General features: G+C 47.0%; 1 protein-coding gene across 1 annotated transcript in view; it reads left to right on the forward strand.

The window, feature by feature from the left end:
* nell2a (neural EGFL like 2a) overlaps positions 1-22,641 on the forward strand; it is a gene marked incomplete at its 5' end in the record, with an annotated part of 95,289 nt that overhangs the window by 72,441 nt on the left and 207 nt on the right. Inside the window, 4 exons of the mRNA XM_084451195.1 lie at positions 9,465-9,605; positions 11,280-11,473; positions 14,378-14,554; positions 21,100-21,324. Of these exons, the coding sequence (XP_084307321.1) occupies positions 9,465-9,605; positions 11,280-11,473; positions 14,378-14,554; positions 21,100-21,324 (737 nt within the window). The remainder of the gene's footprint in view (positions 1-9,464; positions 9,606-11,279; positions 11,474-14,377; positions 14,555-21,099; positions 21,325-22,641) is intronic.

Consider the following 22,641-nt stretch of genomic DNA (forward strand, 5'->3'; position numbering starts at 1 on the left):
TTAAGAATGTAGAGTAAACTAGGTACAGCCGCTAAGCTATACTGGGGGGATGAAAAGCAGAGAGCCAAGAGCACCATTAACAAAATGGTGGGAGGGTGCGGGGGGGGGTGTGCCTGGATAGGGACAGCTGGTGACAGAGTGGGATGGAGCTGGACACGAGGATGGCAGGGGCCCTCTTCCGGGAGCCATGGGGGGGCCATTAGGACGACCTTGGCCGGGAAAAGGGGGGGCTCTCCGGGACCTGGGTGTAGCACAAGAGGGGGAGACACTAGGGAGGAGAGAGGGGGGCAGGGTTAGTAGCTGCATTGGGTCTTTGCAGCTGTCAGGGGGATTTCTACCAGATACAGGGTGACCAGCAGGAGACAAGGGGGAGTCTACAGGACCTGTTTAGAGTATAAGAGGGAGAGACACTAGGGAGGAGGGAGGAAGACAGGGCTAGTGGCTGCAATGGACTTCCACAGCAAACAGGGGAGTTTCTACCGGACACAGGGTGGTCTGCAGGTGACAGAGGGGCATCTACTGGACCTGGTTAGAAAATACAGAGGGTAGGCAGAAAAGGGTTAGTAGCATGCAGAGCCACATACTGTAAACAACAGATTGTCATCAGACCGTGCCATTGGGCAACAAGCATCTGTATATGCATCTATATATACACACAGTGCATAACAGGATATACACCAATGTATACAAAGGATTCACTAGCAGGGTGGAGGCTGCTAGTGATTGTAGGCCAGACTGAAAAGCTAAGTCTTAAGATCTTGCTTAAAAAGTTCCCTTTTCAGCCCTTATTGAGTTCTCTGTCAAGGTGTTCCAGAGTTTGGGGGCATAGAAGCTGAAAGCTGCCTCTCCGTGTTTCTTGGTCCTGGCTTTTGGAACTGTTAGGAGTTCAGTACCTGAGGATCTGAGTGGTCTGCTGGGCATGTACCTGACAAGCTTGTCTGAAATGTATTCAGGTGCGTGGAGAGATTTATAGAGTAATAAAATAATTTTGAAGACTATTCTAAAACTGACAGGTATCCAGTGTAGTGATTGTAAGACTGGTGTGATGTGTGCCCTCTGTCTAGTCTTAGTGAGGACTCGTGCTGCAGCATTCTGTATCATTTGTAGCTTAGAGATTGCTTTCTTTGGCAGGCCAGACAGTAGAGCATTGCAGTAGTCCAGCCTGCTTGTGATGAAAGCATGCATTAGTCTTTCAGTGTCAGCCTGAGAGAGAAACGGTTGCACCTTGGCAATGTTTGTCAAAGTGATAAAAGGATGTCTTGGTACTGTAATATTCTTGAAAGTCAAGTATGACACCTAGATTTTTAGCCTGGCATTTGGTGTCAAGAGCCAGTGTTTTTAAATGTGCAGATAGTTTCTCTCAGCTTTTTCTCCAATGATCAGTACTTCTGTTTTGTCTTGGTTTGGCTGGAGGAAATGATGTGACATCCATACATTTATATCCGTAATACACAAGGCAGTCAATCAAGCTGTAATTACGGGATGTTACAGAAATATAGAATTGGGTGTCATCTGCATAGCTAACCTAGATAGCAAGCGGATCTGGGCCATACTGTATATGGGCCGGAACTAAGCCATAAGGGCCAGATCTGGCCTGTATATGGCCCAGATCCGCTTGCTATCTGGGATGGTAGCTGTTGTTGTGCCTCCTAATGACACTGCCAAGGGGTAGCATGTTTACGCTCATTAGGCTGAAAAGTAAGGGCCCTAGGATGGATCCTTGAGGCACCCCACAGGGCATACAAATCTTTTCTGAGCTGTGATCGCTGAGGGCAACAAAATAATGAATGACCGGTTGGATAGGTCCTAAACCAATATAGGACTGAACCGGAGAGGCCACTTGTCTTTCGATGAGGATCGCATGGTCTACTGTAACAAAAGCTGAACTCAGGTCCAGGAGGACGAGAACAGAGAGCTCTTTGAAGTCAGCGGTAATTCTAACTTTAACTAATGCCATCTCTGTGCTATGATGGATGCCAAAGCTGGACTGGAAGATGTCGAAGGTACAGTACAACTTGTACAGTAGCTAGGAAATCAGGATAGGACTATTCAGACATCAAATTTACTGATTGAAGGCAGAAGTGGACGTCATCATCGAATTCGATGGACAACCAAGAAGAGAAGAAGTGTGTGATTGTGTGTGTGGAGGAGGGCGAGGTATAGAGAGAGGCAATAAGAGAAGCAGGTGCCTAGAAAGGGAGAGAGATTGAGACACAGAGAAAGGGAATGTTTAGACAGACGAGGGAACGGGTAAGCCAGTTCACTTCTTCCCACAGGGGAGTGTGAGGCAGGTTGAGGACGAGCGGGCCTTGGCGGACGAACATGGAAAAGCTTTCACACAGAGACGCTCCCGGATCCGACCCGCTGGGCTTTCAGAGATGTCCCTCTGGGACACCCCGACTCCAGTACCGGTCCGGATCGTCCGCTTGTCTGCCTGTCACAGGCCTGAGACGGGCCCTAAAACACACAGCCAGGACACACACCACACACACACATGCATCATGCATGCGCACACATTTGGGTGCACACATGATACAGGATTTATGCACAGACAGACACACACACACACACTTGGGCAGCCAGAATTCAGACCCTCGGGGTACATGATGACATGCCTGTGTGCAGGGATGAAAATTAACACCTGCCACCGGCCAAATGCAGGTCACATTTCCAATTGGCGACTAGATTTGGGAAGGCTATCTGAAAAAAAAAAAAACTTGGCCGGTAGATTTTTTCATCTACAGTCCCCTTGGCAGGTGACTCACCGTGAGCCAAAAAGTTAATTATCACCCCTGTGTGTGTGTGTAAGGAAATCATACCATCCTACTATAAAATGGGGGAAACTGCATTCATTTTTCTCCTCAATGGGTTGGCTAGTCCACCTGGAACTGTGCAGTGGCATTGGCGCACTAACAAAGCAGATTTTTCAATTTGCTGCTTATACAGTATGAGCATCTGCAAGGATTTTGGACAAGTCTGTGCGTAGCTGCGTCCCCGGTCTTGTGCCCATCCCAGTTAAGTTCAGGACATTTGTCTACTGTCTCTGCCAGCAATGGGGACCCAGATAGCAAGCGGATGAAAGTGTCGTAATCTCAAGTTCACGTTGACTTTACATCATGTACTGTAATCACACGATAGCCATTTCAATGCGAAAATAACGTAGTCCTACACCTGATTGGAAAAAAAAAACTACACTAGCCATTGCCTCATGGGCCATTACAATATCAGTTTGCACCTCTTTCAACGTCAACTATATGACATTTTTCCACATGGAATTGTGTCAAGTGTCTACTGTATCAGACGTCACCTACGAGTGATGTTATTTTTTTGTTATTGCTCTGACAAGACGCCAGCGGACATTTCAGACACAGCATGAATTATGCGGAATATCTATCTGCCATGGAGATGCACAGAACTGGAATGGAAATAAAGTGTTTGATGTGCCGGCGTGACCATGTGATATGCCCAGCATGTTACCATGCTTAATTGGGCACTGTAACGATACATGGCCCATATAAACAAGCAGCTGAATGTATAGTGATACAACATAAAAGTGGAGAAACATCCTAAGTGCCTGCTGTCTTTCTGCCAACCCCACTTCGCCGAGGAACAAAGCGACAAGATGTTTTACGTACTGCCATTGGAGACCTGCATACTGATTATGTTGAATGACAATGCCATGAGGTGTGATTGCATTATATAGTCAAGGCATGATACTTCCATGAGCTGTGCTGTTGTACCATCTTTCCAGCATTACACCTAGGAGAGGGAGGGGGGATGTTATCTGGAAGGAGATCTATTCTACCCTTGCCATTTCTATATATATATATATAACTGGGTGTTATGAATTGTGGGGGTACATTTTGTTTATTTTCTGCTCATTATCCAGGCCCTTCATGGCATGAAGCCATTCCAGCGCTATTAATCTGCTGACTGGTTATTCTCGTCTCTTTGTTGACAAGCCACTATGCTTTCCGTAGCTAGAGGTGAGACCAGCGTGGCCTCTGGCAGCTCTCTCCGTGTTTACCAAAAGACAACGAAGGCGGAGAGGAGGAGAGTGGCACATCCATGGCAACAGTCATTTCTGTGATGTGGATATAGTGTTTAGATTTTAGATCTAAAAATGTTAGGCTCTGATTGGATTTGGCATCGTTCAGATGTCTTCCTCCCTCTCCTTCTCTCATCTCATCCTCTCTTAAAATATTCGGGCTTCTTTTCAAGAACATCTCTTTGAGTGTGTGATGAAGACGATTAGGGTTTGCTGTTAATGATGCAGTTTAAGTTTGCTCACTTCTCTGCCACACTCTGACACACAAGCAGGGAGGAATTGCTGAAAATATTCCTGAGCCAATCCTCCTCCTAAACAGTCCTCTGAAACCCTTATTAATTTCTAAATACTAAATTCTTATTTGAAAGATACATTGCTTGATATTCTATTGTAGTGCATAGTGAACTAAAGTAATCTCACAATTAGTTTTATTGTATTTCCCCCGCTCTGTTACAGGTCAATAGTTAAGAACAGGCATTCCCAAACTGTGAGGCGGGCCTCCCCTGGGGGGCCCCAAAGAAATTCAGGGGAGGCGCAGAGGGATGGTTAGAAGAAAAAAAATGGTTTTTATGAATGTAATGTGATTTTAAAGGTCAGAAAATCGAAATAAATAATGGGAGAGATGTATACTAAATGTGTGGATAGTGCAGAGAGAGCCTCCCCCCGCAGGCATGAATGTATTGTGCGAAAACGTCATAACGTTAACTAGCAGCAGGTGCCACCGAGCTAACTTAACATAACTAACGTTATGGGCTAGCTAACGCTGCCTTGCAAAATTGACAAATTTGGGGGGTTGGGGGGGCGCGGGTGTGTCACTGTTTTCAGAGGGGAGGCCCACATTGATGGAGTTTGGGAACCCATGCTCTCAAGCGTGATACAGGGGGAGTCTGTAAGTGGCTGTGTGTCTTCATTTAATAGCTCCCATGATGCCCCTCTCGCTCTCTCTTAACACACACGAGTACCACACTGTGTGAGAGAGCATGCGTGTTGTTTAAGCACAAAGATGATGTATTAATTATTTACACAGGGCTGAAGCATGCATTCCATCACACGTTAATGGGAGCGTCTCAATTAATGTTGTTTATCTGAACTCAACCTGCTGCCTACGGCTAAACGACCTCACAGGAATAGCTGGACACACACTGTAGCAAACACCACGGTAAAGACCGCCGCTGAAGGTGTCCGACTTTTCCGGCATGATAAAAATGTAGCACATGTGCTAACGTTAGCCGCAGTGAATTCGCGAAATGTCCCTTTAGTCGTCCGTTTCAACACTCGTTTCCATCTCATTCCAAATCTAGTGTCCCTTTAGGGTAATAATGATTGATGGATTAAATCCTCTTTCCAACACCTCACTAAATACAACAGTGACTCAGCGTCATTCTCAACAGCATGGTCATGTTCATTAGGGCATCAGAGCCGTTCTCCATGCTAATACTGAAAACCTAATCTATCATTGTCAAGGATTAAGGCCGCCAGAGCAGATCAAGATTATCGTGTATTGTACATGAGGTGTGTGTGTGCGTGTGCGTGCGTGTGTGCGTGTGTGCGCGTGAGCGTGCGCGTGTTTGGGTGTGCGTGCGTGCGTGTGTGTGTGCGCGTGTGCATGTGTGTGTGCATGTGTGCGTGCGTGCGTGCGTGTGTGGGAGGAGTGGTTTGTGATGTCATCCAGCAGAGCCATGTCTTAGCCCTGAGGTTGTCTTGTGTGCGTGTGTGTGTGCGTGTTTGTGTGCGTGTGTGTGCGTGTGTGTGTGTGCGTGTGCGTGTGCGTGTGTGTGTGGGAGGAGTGGTTTGTGATGTCATCCAGCGGAGCCATGTCTTAGCCCTGAGGTTGTCTTGTGTGCGTGCGTGCGTGCGTGCGTGCGTGCGTGCGTGCGTGTGTGTGTGTGTGTGTGTGTGTGTGTGTGTGTGGGAGGAGTGGTTTGTGATGTCATCCAGCGGAGCCATGTCGTAGCCCTGAGGTTGTCTTGTCAGTCAAGCCAACGCCGAACGGAGAGACAGCTTCTACCTCTGGACTGTGTCTGCTTTCACTCCGGGGGGCGACAGTTGACATGAAAGAGAGATGGATAGAGGCAGGAACGGACAGGGGGAGACAGTAGATAGACAGAAAAGACAGAGAGAGAAAGAGTGAGAGAGAGAGAGAGAGAGAGAGAGAGAGATGAAAGGCAGAGGGTGAGAGAGGAGTACAGAGGAGGAGAGAGAATAGGCACAGGCCAGAGAGGCATAACAAGCCCCAGAAAGAAGGGAAGATGGAGGACGGTAGCAGCCGACCGCTCGTCCTCGGAGAGCAGCTTTAATAGAGCCTTTGTTTCCAGCCTGTCTCTCAGCATAACGAGTGAAATAACCACATCTCTCCCTTCAACCCCCCTCCCTCTCTCCCTCTCTCCACTCTCTCTATCCTCTTTGTCTGCATCTCTCTCAGTATCCACGGTAACTCAAACGTAACCACCTTCTGCAGTCAGCCCTCCAACCCCTTCAAAGTTTTGTTTATGTTTTTGTTTGTTAGTGAAGAGAGAAATGTTGTGGCCAAGCGATTCCCCACTGAATTTTCAGTCGTTAGTCAAACTATCTGTTGTTGTTAGTTCCACAGACGGTTCTTAACATTTCTTTATACAGGTACTGTAGGTGCATTCATAGTGCTCGTCATCATCGAATTTTAGGTGTTCATAAGTGGCGGCCATTTTGCTTTTACAATGCACAGAGCTTAAAAGTGACGTGTTTCTCAAAGGCGTATAGTTAGAGGGGCCGTCAATTTCCAAAACGATTTGCCGTAACTGCGATGAGGGCGAAATGGTTCTTTGTAATGTTACCTTTTCACAGCATAACAGGGCAGTTATGAAAATAGTAACACCTAAAACCGTCCATCTTTGAACAATCACATGCAGTCAGATTGGAAGGAGCTTGAGTTTTTCTTTAGAAGAGACTGCATTCAGCTCCCTCAGTTTCAAAGCATCTTGTCTCTCTCAGCTCAAACCCACAGGCTACAAAGAGCTTGAGAGATTTCTCTTTATTCCAGTCGAGTGAGAATTTGCTTTATTTCAAGGGTTGGCTAGTTTTTCCTTTTGCTGTAGCCCTGTGGTTTAATACAGCCCACATTAAACCCAGCTTCTCTGCCCCGAGGGAGAGAATGTACGGTCAAATTAGTTAGCGTTCAATATAAGACACTAGCGTTAGAACATGACAACAAGTTAATGGAGAGACGGAGCTGGTGAAAAGGTTTCTCGCTCCCTTTAATTGGATGGTCAGAATCTACAGTCTCAACCCACGTTGGAAAATTTAATAGAAGCAAGCGTTCCTTTTCTTTTTTTTCCTTTTTTTATTTAAACCTGTATTTGACTCAGACAAATGTGTCTGTTACTGGAATAGATTAGGGCTTAATCTGCGTGACATTTGATCAATGGTTAATCTGCTGGAGAAATTCTATTAAAATGTTGAGGGCTCATTAGCCAAGAGATCCTAATTATATTACTACTGCTGTGCTATGGGAAGATGGGGCTCTAGGCTCTATGGGGGACCCTGTGCTTGGTGAGGGGGGGGGCAGGCACAGAACACCGCCATTCTCATAACAAGAGAGTGGACTCTTGCATCATATACCATCATAAAGAAGACATGATTGCCTGCACAGACACATTTAATCACTCTAAAAAACCTTCGCTCCTCCTCCTCAGCACTTTTACTTCCCCTTGCTTTGTAATCCCAAGAATACAGTAGCTTCTCTCATCTGGTCCGAGCCGGTCTCATTAAATGTTATTGGGTATATTATAGCAATCTGTTACTCAGCTTGTGTAAATGTGTTGGGATGATATTGAATTTGTCCTCAGTGATGTAATGATGTCAACCATGATGTCAGTAATGTCAATTTAAAACATAATTTCATAAGTCAAGAAATCTAAGAGTTTAAAATTATTAAAAGAGGTGAAAGTTCACTATTAGTCTGGCCATGTTGAGAGCTGCAGGAGTGCGAGAGGAGAGTTAGTTCTGTAAGAGCTGGCATGTGAGATCGGCTTGGTTTTGTTTCGTGTTAAACGAGTGTAAGGTCAGCTACAGTAGCTAATATTAGCTAACTTGCAAGTTAACCAACTCCGTAAAATGTATGTTTTAGATTGACAAACATAATATGTGATGGTCATGGCACAAAGCAATCAGGATCAAGAAATTATTTTTTACTACCGTTCATATTTTTTCAGATTTAAGGTCGCATTGAAGTTTTCTCTTCCGGCTTCCGCTTAGCCACCCTTTACTCCGCCGACAAATTATATAGTGAATGTATCTCTCAAATGCATATTGTAGTCCTTTCTGTCAACCTCTGACATTTCACAACTATTATTCTATTGTCTTATTATTGTCCTATTATTATTCCAGAAATGTCCAATTATTTCCTTTGGAATATCTCATTGATACAGTATAGTTGGAAACGGCATATTCTAAAACGGGTAGTTACGTCCCTTGATTCTGATTGGCTGAGACGCGTTCCAAGCCGTTGTGTAACCATGATAAACTATGACGCTGAAGCCGTTTGATGTTCCATATCACTGGACCCGTAGCCTAGCAACCAGAGAACTACTTGTTTGGGCGTAAGAATGCTTTTGTTATTAATAAAGTATTACTTTCTGTTGATGTTTGTTTATTTTTATGAAACAGAACTGTTATATGTAGGAACCGTTTTAGAAAAGCAATAAGCCCCGTGAGGCCGTGGTTTATTGGGGTTTTACAACAGCTAAGGGGCGTTTTAGTCACTCCCCTGGCGCGCCCTACCTAACAACGCCCCTTAGCTGTTGTAAAACCACCATAAAACACGGCCTCTTGGGGCTTTTTGCTTAATTGACATGCGAGAGCTTGACTGGCGTAGCAACAGTAACCAAGGGGGGCGGGACTTAGGGTGACGAAGGGTCAATTGATGTAGCGGATGTTTGTGTAGAGAAAAGAGCAGGGAGGGGAGGAGAGATAGAGAAGACTACGAACATGTAACTAATGTTCTTTACTGTCAACAAGAGCTGAAAACATAAACAGACTCAAGGATTACATTTCTGTGGGACTCTCTCTGTCACTGAAAGCCCACACAAGCCAAAGTGCAAACATTAATTCAATGACTATAGCATCAACAGGCTTCCATATAAACATTATTTCAACCTCAAGATTGTTTTGTTTCTACTAGACCGAGATAATGTGATTAAACCCTTTACAATATCTACATTCATGACCTGGTGTCTGGTATTGATGGATGTAACATCTTCCTGTTACCAGACAGGCCAGATCAATACGGCATGGAAACACTAGCACACCCTGGACACGATTTTATATCAATTATGAATCAGTCAATGTAGAAAAATACCACCAGGCATGAAGATGAAACTCAATACCTCTCTCTCTCTCTCTCTCTCTCTCTCTCTCTCTCTCTGCCTCTCTTTCCTCTCAGACATTGATGAGTGCTCTGATGGCTTCGTGGAGTGTGATAGCAAAGCTATCTGTGTCAACCTGCCTGGCTGGTATCACTGCGAATGCCGCGACGGTTACCACGACAGCGGCCTGTTCTCGGCCAATGGGGAGTCATGTGTAGGTGAGTTGACCTGCCTTCCTCTCGTACGGCAACAATAAGGCTTGGGAAAATGTAGTCCCAGACACGACCATCTTGTTTCTACACAGGTGTATCTATTTGTCTGATTGGCTCTACTGCATAGAATCCTATGCAATCAGAGAATAGATACACCTGTGTAGAAACAAGATGGTTCTGTCTGGGACTACATTTTCCCAAGCCCTATAGATGAGATGAAAATAAACATCAGCAAGCTAATGTATATCTACAAATTTGAGCATGTTGATGTACAGTAGTAACATTTAATAGACTAAAATGCACATGGATGGGGTTTGTACAGTAAATACTTTATGTCACTGCTGTGATTTTGTGGCAGTAGTGTGATAATTTTGATGCAAAAAAGTGAGGAGAGAGAAGAGTTGGGGGGAAAAACGGTGGGGAAAATGGTGTGATTATTTAGCCAATGAAAATGATTCTTTGTACTGATTGTATGTACTATGTTTATTGACCCAGTGACCTCATATTTGTATGTTCTTTATTTTTATTTTTTGGGGGGTTGTTGGATGCTCTCAAAAATGTGATAAACGTTTCTAAATAAAAGGTTGTTTTTTTTTAAGTAAAAAGAAAAATAAAGTGAGGAGATGAGCAGAGATAAGACAAAGGAAAAGCAAAAGTAATTTTAACAGTAGTTTGGGGCAGGGGCAGGGGGCAATCAGTCCTAATGGCTGACAGCTGCCCTGCTGCCAGGACCGTTTAACTAGCCTCAAGTGACTACAGGTCTGCAGTCTGGCCAGAGTATGGTCAGAGTATGGTCAGAGTATGGCCAGAGTATGGTCAGAGTATGGCCAGAGTATGGCCAGAGTGAGAACTGCAGCCTGTTATACTGGCCTACATGACAGAGTAGAGAAAGGCAATGATCTCTCTCTCTCTCTCTCTCTCTCTCTCTCTCTCTCTCTCTCTCCCTCTCTCTCTTTCTCTCTCTCTCTCTCTCTCTCTCTCTCTCTCTCTGTCTTTGCACCCACACACTCCAGTTCAAACTCATCAGCTAAGAGACAATAGAGAAGTTTACTATTTTTTTTTTTTTTTAGTTTTATCATTCAAATATGATGATCGTAAAAATACACCCTGCTCTTGCTGAAAGAGGGATTTGTACAGCTTTCTTCTTTGGACTGGTGTAGGTAATAGTATGATAGGTAATGTCATGACTGCTGTTTCGCGTCTCAAAAAATGTCAGTTTGCTTTTGGCTGCGCCCTCATTCCGTTTTTCTGGAACGTTCTCTGATGCAGCCTGTCAAGGAGTTGTCAGATGTTAAAATGGAAACCGTCTATTCCAGGCTAGTAACAGCACTGCGGCTTGGTCCACTAGCCTCATCTTCCCTGTCAAGTCAAGCAGTCTGTCAAAAATAGTCCAGGTGAAAATTCCTCTGAGAGATACAGGATAGATGTGCTATACAAGACAAAGATCCCATTTCCTTATTATCATTTAATCAAAAGTGGGTTTCTGGGTGTCGCAGCAACAAAAAAAGGTAAAGTCCATTTGAAAGAAAATTAATTGTGATTATGCAGTAAAGGCTGTAAAAACATACAACCTCCATGTGCATCCACTATCCCTTTAAAACAGGAAGGGGAGTCTACATGTAGTATACATGGTGACCTATGACCTGTGTTGAGCGTCAAGCCATCTCTCGTCCCCAACAGATATTAACGAATGTAAGACGGGCCGGAACACGTGTTCCAACGACACGGTGTGTTTCAACCTGGAGGGGGGCTACGACTGCCGTTGCCCCCACGGACACAACTGCACCGGGGACTGTATCTATGACAACAAGGTCAAGCACAACGGACAGATCTGGGTCCTGGACAATGACAGGTGCTCTGTCTGCTCCTGTCAGGTGAGAGTGGAGGATTATGGGTGAAACTGTGTTTGGGTGTATGTGGGTGTTGATATGAAACTCCTAACAGACTCAGTTTAAAATTGATTGGAAATAATCGACTGTAGATTAAATGTATTAGCAAATTAATATACCTACATTTTTGTCATTCAAAACTTTATTTAAACTCGAAAGGACACTGAGGTGCGTGCACCTCATTTACAGCGTCACCGAGTGAACATTATTTTGCCATTCTTCTGTTATAATAGTGCCCCACCCAATGAAATTGAGGGGAGGGGGGCATCGGCCCCATGTACATTCGTTTGTGTACGCTCGTACGTTCGTACGTCATACATGTACCAGAGCGCACCACTTTTCATTTTTCCCATTGCCAAGTACATTTTGTGTTGTACACAAACAAACACAAATCCGCAATAGCTGTGACCATTGTGTACATCAGGGGTCCCCAAACTTTTTCCTGTGAGGGCCACATAACTTTTCCCTTCTCTGATGGGGGCCGGGGTCAGTACAGTGCGTCTGGTGATTGTACTCGCCGACAGACTCACGGCATTAAAGACATCTTTCTTCTCGGGACACACCTCTTCCGCGACAGCATTCAAACATTTCTTGACAAACTCTCCATCAGTGAAAGGTTTACCGCTGCTTGCTATCAGTTGTGCAACCCGAAAGCTGCCCGAACGGATGACTGGTTCAGCTGAGCTTGGCGTACAAATGTATTCTGCTGAGCTAACAGTCCACTTTTTAGCTTTGAGAGTTTGTCTGCTCGCATTTGGCCTTGCCTTGCCTTGCCTTGGCCTATCATACTTGTCTTTGTGACGGGATTCATAGTGTCGGCGCAGATTTTATTCTTTGAATACCGCCACCGCCTCTTGACAGATGAGACAAACAGCCTTTTCTTTGCATTGAACAAAAAAATAATGGTTTGACCACTGCAGGTTAAATACCCTGCATTCTGAATCAACTTTTCTCTTACCGAACCTTTTCGCAATTATTCCGTTCTATTTGACAGGGCTAGTCTAGGATTCGCGTGGCCAGACTGAAAAAAAATTCATAATGCGTCTCTGGTATTGTTCAGGGGGCCGGGCCAAATGTGGAGGCGGGCCGTGTCCGGCCCGCGGGCCTTAGTTTGGGGACCACTGGTGTACATTGTCGTTTTCATTATCATTTCTTTTTTTTTGCCATACATAAAGTTAAAATCGCTAGAGGTTCTTTTTGATTTTGATATTAACTATTTCAGTCACTGATATTTTACTTACTTTCAAATAAAGGCTTACATTTTAGACCAAACTAAAACTATAATGGACCTACAGTATATGCTAGCTCTGTGGATAAATCGACACTAGAAAAGCCTACTACACTTAAACACTCAACAACTGTACATGCTAACGACATGCATCATGGGTGGAGGACAACAGGTTCACTGTGCACCTGGTACACCCTATATTTGTCTTATGATTATTAGCTTATAGTCCTGTCACGATTTCATTCTGTGTCACGGGTATTGTCTGGCAATGCTAGAAGGTGATTACACCACATTAGCAACAATATTGAACGACCAAGCACCAAATTATTCATTTGATTATAAAAGGACAGGGCCGAATTTACTCTAATGAAACGGCTAATTTTAATTGATTTGAGAAATTGAGAAACTGTCCATCAACATTAGTGCTGTGACCGGGTGAGCGAACAGAGGTCAAGTAAACATGTTATTATTGATGATAAGATCTGGATAGGAGCTGAGTGCATTAGGGCAAATCCAATTGGTCAACAACTTAAGCAAAGACTATTTTATTTTTGAAGTGAGTCAACACACCAAATTAGTATCCTACTCTATATACAGTAAATTAAAAAGCATAAAGTGTTTGAAATTGAATGTGAATTGAACGTTTAGGAATGTTGACTGTAGAGATTAAGTTGATTGAATGTCATTGTGAACTTTTGTGCGTGTGCGTGTGTGTGTGTGTGCGTGCGTGTGTGTGTGAGAGAGAGAGAGAGAGCTAGTCCTTCCCACCAGACTCAACCTTCTATCTGGTTTCCTACCCAGGCTCCTCATTGTGTGCGTCACACTGAACAGGTCACAGAGTCAACGTCACACATCTAGAACGGCCGTTATGTTTACAGAGGAATGTACTTACAGTCCGCCGTCATGACAGAATAGTGGACTTGTTAGTCAAGGACATGTCTGATTGTCTAACCTCAGTGAGAATGTACACACATTCCTGTGTCAGTCCCACCATGTTCCATCTCTGCAGTAACCCGGCCACCTTTACACAGCTGTCTGCTAACACACCAGATGTTGTTGTTGTCACTGAGGTACCCAGAGAGGTGTTTGTTCTGGAGGTCGCCTGAACATTTGACCCCTCGCCTAGAGGGAGTCTTCATGACCAAGGTCATTAAGTACCAACCTCTCCTGAATATCATCTCAGAGCTGGGGGAGAGATGCAGACTACTTGTGTTCATATTTGGCAGCCTAGGACATACATATAGGTTGGTCGTAAGAGGGTTCCAAAAACTGGGAATGCCCAAAAAGAGGGATAAACGCCTCGCTAAGTACCGCTCTGTCTCTGCTGTCACAGGCAGACGCCATATACAGTATGGAGGAGACGCTGCTACTTGTGCCCTTGAAAGACGTGTGAGAAAGAAAGTTGTCCTGCTGGTCCATGAATTGTGATTGTATACTGACTGCACCTGTAGTATTTGTCCCTCTTTGTAATTTTCTCTATGTGGACATAAGTAAATTGTTAAAGTGTGTGTGTGTGTGTGTGTGTGTGTGTGTGTGTGTGTGTGTGTGTGTGTGTGTGTGTGTGTGTGTGTGTGCACGCATGTACGTGTGTGTGTGTGTGTGTGTGTGTGTGTGTGTGTGTGTGTGTGTGTGCGCGTGTGTCTATGTGTGTGTGTACGCAGGCGGGCCAGGTGATGTGCAGGAGGATGGTGTGTGACTGTGACAACCCCACGGCCGACCTGTTCTGCTGCCCCGAGTGTGACCCCCGCCTCAGCAGCCAGTGTCTGCACCAGAACGGCCTCCTGACCTACGGCAGCGGGGACACCTGGGTGGACAGCTGCCAGCAGTGTCAGTGCTTGGTGAGTGGCCGCTGTTTGATACAGCCCCCATAATGCACTGGGGCCTCAGTGAGTGTACAGTGGTGGTAGTGTGTGTGTGTGTGTGTGTGTGTGTGTGTGTGTGTGTGTGTGGTGTGTGTGTGTGTGTGTGTGTGTGTGTGTGTGTGTGTGTGTGTATTCCCCTGTAGGGGGAACCTGGTCCAGACGATATATAAAACAGAGTTACGATGTGTCAAGACTGGTTTCTATTGAATCTCCCCGTGAAGAAATATGCACTGTTGAGCTCTTTCTCTCTCTCTCTCTCTCTCTCTCTCTCTCTCTCTCTCTCTCTCTCTCTCTCGTGTGTGTCCTTCACCAAGGTTCCTGGTGTCCCTGCCGTTCAAACAAGACGCAAGCTTTATTTAAAAGAATCTCACGCTAAATCTATTCGGACTAAACCGTCTACTGTACATCACCACGCCTTTCAGACACACTCCACCTCCGACAGCCATACGTTTACCGAATGCAAATATTATGCTCAGCATTCTCCCCCGCCATCATTCCACCCGGGAGACGCAACACGTAGCTAACATTTGTGATTCTCCCCCTCATCCGTCCACCACACAAATCATCCGTAAGCGTCGCCCGCCTGTCCGTCTTGCGGGGGGATAAGGGCTCGTCTTTTTCTTAAACTTCCCTCAGATGAAACGGGCTGCGCAGCGTCGACAGCAGGGCCATATTGCTCTCCTGGTTGTATTAGCATATGAATGCAGGGAGGGCCGGTCAGTCAGTGAGATCCATACGGAGGCTGGAGGAGGGGTAGAATGTAACGCTCCCATTGTAATGCTGTGCCTGAGGGGCCCTGCTTGCATTACTCACAGCAACGGCGTTATAACGGCGGGAAACCCACTATGGAGTATGGCTGCGTTCCGAATCGCATACTTCTACTTCTTACTACCAGTACGTACTATAGCTGCCCTTAGAAAGTACGTACTTTGCAAGCAGTAGGCATCCAATTGGGACATACTACCTTGTCATAACATTGCGCCTTGAAATTTGCCCACATCCGTCGCTGTCCATAACGCGACATTCGTCTACAGCTGGTCACGACTCGCACATGTGACGCACATTTCCGCAACGCACAGGATTGTGGGTCAGAATAGCCAGAAAAGCCTGCTGGCTTGCATACTGCAAAATACGACCGGATGTAGGACATCCTGGTATTTTTGCCATACTGCATGTGGCATACTATGTATTGGGACATACTACATCCTGTTTTGGCATACTATATAGTAGGGTAGTATGCGATTCAGAACGCAGCCAATGTATTCGGACAAAAATGGACGCTGCACTCTAGTACGCTCACACATCCAGTCAAGCAGGCGTACATGCGCACACACACACACACACACACACACACACAGGGGGGTACCAGTAGTGTGATAGGGATGTGAAGTGAACCTTAAATGCTGCTACCGCTTGCCCAACCATACTCAGCAGGGGGGCTGAAAACACAGTGAAACGGGGGGCAATGGGACAAGACCGAGACCCTAGACCACCTTTCAGTTTACACGCCTTCTTCTGATGTCCAGACGGCTTGTGATGCCTGCGAGGGCATCTGTGTTGTTTATGTTGTTTTGTTTACCCTAGTCGTACTCGCACCCAGATCAGCTCCAACAACGACAAGCCCCGGTTCACAGTCAAATGCAGGAAGTTAAAGCTGTGTGTCCACCAACGAGCTGCATGTAGCTGAAGAGCGCCAAGCTTACAGCTGCGTAGAGCGCACTAGAGCTGGAGTTTAGAGCTGGCTAGGCTACCGACGTTTTACAGCTACGTTAGCAACGAGTGTCGTGTTTTTGCAGACTGCAGATTAACGAGCCGAACTAAGATAGCTAGCTAATGTTAGCTAGTGCTAACGTTCGCTGTCTCTGCGGTTTTGCCAAAAACTGACCGTTGTCATTGTCAGAACAGCCTTTTACAGCCTGCGCTCTAGCCCAAGAAGTTACACTTTTTTCAACTGCCAAAAAAGCCTAGAGCTCACGGCGCTGTAGCGCTAAAAAGCTCTTGGAACACGGCTCTCGTCTCTATAGCGCCCTAGAGCTCATTACTGATTGTAAACAACAAGAAAACAGCGCCAGCTCTAAAATACAGCTCCCCGGTGGACACGCACCCTAAGGCTGGAGAAGGAGGAAGTAAAGAAGAGTGGAGACAAGGAACGGGTTACAGAGGTCGAGTACGGGTTTAGCAAGGCGGTGAAGGAGGCTAAACGACGCTCTCTTTCTCAGAGAAAATACAACATCTGTTCTCACAGGGGAACGCGTCCTCTGTCTGGAAAGCCTGAGACAGATCACCAATTACAAACCCAAATCCCCCCAGTCCCCTGACAACCCACGCCTGGCCAATAACCTGAACAAGTTCTACTGCAGAACAAACAATGCCCCCCCCCCCTCACCCAACAACCCCATCAACTCAGCCCCCATTCCAACAAGGGCCTGAAGCTTCCCACTGCTGTCCTGGAGCTTGTCCAGAAAGCTACTGCTCGCCTGGTGTTCAACCACTCCAAGTTCTCCCACACAACTTTCCTTCTCCGCTCTCTACACTGGCTCCCTGTAGCGGCTCGTATCCAGTTTAAAACTCTGGCGCTAGCCTACAGGGCCATGAAAGGAACAGCTCCCTCCTACCTCCAGGCCATGGTCAAACCCTACACCCCCTCCCGACCGCTACGCTCTGCTACCTCGGGGCGCTTGGTTGCCCCGTCACTCCGAGGCCCCTGCGGTCGATCGACACGTTCACGGCTCTTCTCTGTTCCGCCGCTACAGCCAAGGACAGGGCCAGACTGCAGCCTATCAGCCGCTCCGCTGAGAAGGTGATCGGCTGCAACCTGCCCTCCCTCCTGGTCCAACCTGCCCTCCCTCCTGGTCCAACCTGCCCTCCCTCCTGGTCCAACCTGCCCTCCTTCCTGGTCCAACCTGCACTCACTCCTGGTCCAACCGGCCCTCCCTCCTGGTCCAACCTGCCTTCCCTCCTGGTCCAACCTGCCCTCCCTCCTGGTCCAACCGGCCCTCCCTCCTGGTCCAACCGGCCCTCCCTCCTGGTCGTGGAAGTGATTAATCAGGTGTGCCGCTGCTGATTAATCACTTCCATCCAATAGTATAGGACAGGAAATAAGGATGCCTGTAGAATTTCAGGAAGTAGTGGAGCTTGTGCAAAGAGCCTATTGGCCGCGGTGACAGACTCGCCCCCACAACGGCCACGCCCAGCACGGCCACCGAAACCAAAAGTCAGGACCAGTTTGAATCCCCCGAGACCCCAGAGTGTTTCAGAGAGACATGCATCATCCAGATATGTATTATACAATAAGCCTCTTCCTCCATGAAGCACAATGAGATTAGTAGCTGGAGGTCCTTGAAATTGAATTGCAGAGAGGGCAGAAATTAGTTTTTTGATCTCCCCAAAAAAAGGGGGGGAAAAAGATAGGAGTGGGCTGTTTTGAGAAATATGCACTGTTATGATGATGGTGTCCAGGACGTGGAACACAGTCGACTTTCTTTCTGAAGTCTACAACCATCTCCACCCAGATAGCAAGCGGATGTGTAATGATTCTGGGCCATATATGGGCCGGAACTAAGCCACAAGGGCCAGATCTGGCCTGTATATGGCCCAGATCCGCTTGCTATCTGGGCACAGTCTTAAGAGCGTTGAGTTCCAGGTTGTTGTGGCCGCACCAGGACAGCAGCTGGTCGATCTCCCACCTGTAGGGGAACTCGTCACCCTCAGAGATGAGACCGATGACGGTGGTGTCGTCTGCAAACCTCAGGAGCTTGGCGGACTTGTGGCTGGTGATTCATACATTGGCCGCTCGTTGAGATAATCGTAGATACCGGTCATCACAGTCATCTTCGTCGTTTCTGTCCGGTTGTCCATTTCTGCCAACTTGTAGAGAGATGTACCATGTTAGCACATTAGCTTCTAAGCTACTTTAACAGGCTGTCTTGGGCGGCTGTAGCTCAGTTGGTAGAGCGGATCGTTCAATGATCGAAGGGTCAGTGGTTCGAATCCCAGCTCCGACTGTCCACATGTCGAAGTGTCCTTGAGCAAGACGCCTAACCCCAAATTGCTCCCAATGAGCAGGTTAGCACCTTGCATGGCAGCTACCGCCATTGGTGTGTGAATGTGTGTGTGAATGGGTGAATGAGAAGCCATTGTAAAGCGCTTTGAGTGCCGCTAAGGTGGAAAAGCGCTATATAAGTGCAGTCCATTTACCATTTGGTCTACAGTAGCAAACCTTTTCTGAGGCTACACCCAGTCCCTCTGGCTAGAGTTCTACTTTACGGGAATCACAGTCCAAATGTTTTCACTGCAAATGAAGGCAGGGAGCATTCATAAACATGGTGTGGGCCTGTGTTTCACAGTCGGTTTCATTTACTACAACATCCCTAATATGCTGAGCCAGCTGATTTTCAAGGATATTAAATATCCCGACAGGAGACTTGCATAAAGTCAAACAACAGTATTGGCTCTCTTTGGTTTGTGTGTGTGTGTGTGTGTGTGTGTGTGTGTGTGTGTGTGTGTGTGTGTGTGTGTGTGTGTGTGTGTGTGTGTGTGTGTGTGTGGCTTGGGCGTATGTGTGTGTTGTGTGTGCATGCATGCATGGTTTGTGTGTGTGTGTGTGTGTGTGTGTGCGCATCTTCAGGACTGTGTCCAGTCCATTTTCCAAGGAATTGTAAACCACTAAAGCCCAAGGATAATGCTAGCAGAAGTAGGTCATGTGGAATCGTAGCTTAGCCAGGATCTATAGAGTTAGGCCCAACTATATGACCTGTATTCTGTTATAGGAGTGCTATGAGAAATCCAATAAGGCTTCCTCTGCTGGAAGCTTCTAGTGATTAATATTAAACCAAGAATGAGAGAGCGAGACAAGAGCAACTCAATTAGCCAGAAGTATTTACCTCAGTGTTGGGGGTAAAAGTGCTGACTTGAGAGGAATCTTCCACTTCTTGCTTATTCCCTTATCACTCTGCTAGCCTGGCTTCGACCCACCAGTAAAACCTGCTTGGCGCAGGCCAAACATGGATTTTCACAAGACATTCTTAATTTATGACGATGGTGGGCTGAAACACGTTTTTCACTAAATTAAAGATCATATGAACAGCAGCCGATAAAACTTTGATCCTTGTGCTGGGGAATCCTTTCGTTGTCTGTCTCAAAGCCAGGGATATGACATGGATCACACCAGAGAACACTGCTTCATCCACAGCTCTATCAGATGTGTACTCTTTCTCCCACACTCCCAGAGCTGTGAGGCGAGGTGGTGTTACTGGCCTGCTTATTTCCCCAACATGGAAATATTCTCTCTTCTCTGTTCCAGTTTTCCCTGCCCTCTTTTGAATTTCATTCCGTCTCTGTCACTTATCCAATCAAGCTCACCATCGCTGTCATGTATCATCCATCAGGCCCCTCTGGTGACTTCCTGGAGGAGCTTGATACACTAGTCTTGCACTCCGCACTCATCCTTCTCGGTGACTTCAACATTCAGAGTGAGAAATTGGAAACTCTTTGCTCTCCTGCGATGTTCACCTCTCCTCTTCTCCTAGACACGCTTCCACCCCTAACTTCTCTGTCACCCCCCTCTATCTCTCTGACCACTACTTCGTGTCCTACTCCCTCCCCTCTTCCCCCATAATTCCTCCTCCTACTCACATGGTTACTACCCGTAGCCACCTCCGCTCGCTCTCCCCTACTGACCTTTCCTCCGTTACCTCCGCCCTCCCCGCCCCTGAATCCTTCTCTCTCCTACCCTCTGATACTGCCACTGATCTTCTCTCTACTCTTTCCTCCTCAATGGACAATCTCTGTCCCCTCACCTCCAGGCCAGCACGCCCAACTCCACCTGCCCCATGGCTGTCGGACTCAGTGCGTACTGATAGACGGAGCGTGAGAATAGCTGAGCGTAAATGGAGAAAAGGAAAACTCCCAGAGGACCTTCTTACAGTAACTTCTTATCTCTCCTTTCTGCATTCTCCTCCTCCCCATCTGCTGCTTTCTTCCGCTCTAAAATTCCAACCTCAGCTTCCAATCCTAAAAAACTCTGAAACCCTCTCTCCACTACTCCAACGCTCACCTCCTGCTCCCAACTCCTCCCTTCTCCCGGATGATTTCGTGGATCGTTGATCCTTATCTTTGATGAGAAAGTTAACAGGTTGCCCCGTCACTCCGAGGCCCCTGATGTCTGAAGTCGCTGCCCATCTTTCGCCCGCAGGCTCAAAAACTCAACTCTTCAAGACGTACCACCAGGATCCTCCCTTTTAAGCACCTATTGTATTTTTAGATTGCGATTCTTGCACTTTGCCTTCAGCACTAGATTATGCTCCTAGTCACTTGTTTTAGAAAGGACATGCACTTGTGAGTTCTGCCAAGTAGTAATACATTGGCTTTTCCTATGTTAAATTAAATTATTGTACTGTAAGTCGCCTTGGACAAGAGCATCAGCTTAATGACTAATGTAATGTAAAAATGACACCTGTCTCTCTGTCTGTCTGTCCGTCTGTCTGTCTCTCTGTCTGTCTGTCCGTCTGTCTCGTCCACAGCAGGGGCAGGTAGACTGCTGGCCTCTTTCGTGCCCGCCTGTGGACTGTGAGTTCACGGTGGTCCCCGAGGGCGAGTGCTGTGCCCGCTGCGTGACCGACCCCTGCCAGGCCGACACCATCCGCAACGACATCACCAAGACGTGCACGGACGAGCACGGCATCGCCCGCTTCAGTGGCTCCTCCTGGGTCAAACATGGCACTGAGTGCACCCTCTGCCAGTGCAAGGTACCTGGCACCACCCTGGCACACCACCCTGGCACACCACCCTGGCACACCACCCTGACACACCACCCTGGCTCACCACCCTGGCACACCACCCTGACACACCACCCTGGCACACCACCCTGGCACACCACCCGGGCACACCACCCTGACACACCACCCTGACACACCACCCTGACACACCACCCTGACACACCACCCTGGCTCACCACCCTGGCACACCACCCTGGCACACCACCCTGGCACACCACCCTGGCACACCACCCTGACACACCACCCTGGCACACCACCCGGGCACACCACCCTGACACACCACCCTGACACACCACCCTGGCACACCACCCTGGCACACCACCCGGGCACACCACCCTGGCACACCACCCTGGCACACCACCCTGACACACCACCCTGGCACACCACCCTGGCACAGCACCCTGACACACCACCCTGGCACACCACCCTGGCACACCACCCTGACACACCACCCTGGCACACCACCCTGGCACACCACCTGGGCACACCACCCTGGCACACCACCCTGGCACACCACCCTGGCACACCACCCTGACACACCACCCTGACACACCACCCTGACACACCACCCTGGCACACCACCCTGGCACACCACCCTGGCACACCACCCTGGCACCATGCTGGATACTAGGATCTGAGATTACAGTCAGAGATACACAAGAGTTTGGCCATTTAGACATGAAACACCCATTTAAATTCTTAAAGGACTAGATTGATATTTATCATTATATCGTCTGTCAAAATGTTTATATGGAACGTTGTATATGATCGTAAATAACCTTATAACACTGTTTTCATGTATAATACTAAATACCAAAGTAGAATTGCCTGAAAAAAATGTAATGTGAGCTGTGTAATTATAAGCCATTATGGTACAATGCGCATGCCGGTCTTAACAGGAGGCTACATTTACATTAGTATGGTTTCATTGATTTGCGGATAGAAAAGGCAAAAATTATCTCTGTTCCCGTTGGCATTTTTAGCATCATATCAGCACCAGTCTCCATTTATACCAGGGGTCAGTAACCTTTACTATTAGAAGAGACATTTTGAGGGAAAAAGTTTTTTGTTTTTTTTATCTGACTGGAGCCGCAAAACATTTGAGCCTTATAATGAGGGCAGTGTTCCCCTGGCCTGGTGGTACACACCCACACAAACACGGGAACGTCATGGGATGTAGCTCATGGACCGTATGAGCAGCAAAAATCACTAGCAGCCTCGAGTAGGATATCACAGTCATGTACAGGGAATTATGTGTAAAGGGCTTTTGATCCACTAAATCTCTCT

Source organism: Borostomias antarcticus (assembly GCF_949987555.1).
Source record: "Borostomias antarcticus genome assembly, chromosome: 16".
Lineage (NCBI taxonomy): Eukaryota > Metazoa > Chordata > Actinopteri > Stomiiformes > Stomiidae > Borostomias > Borostomias antarcticus.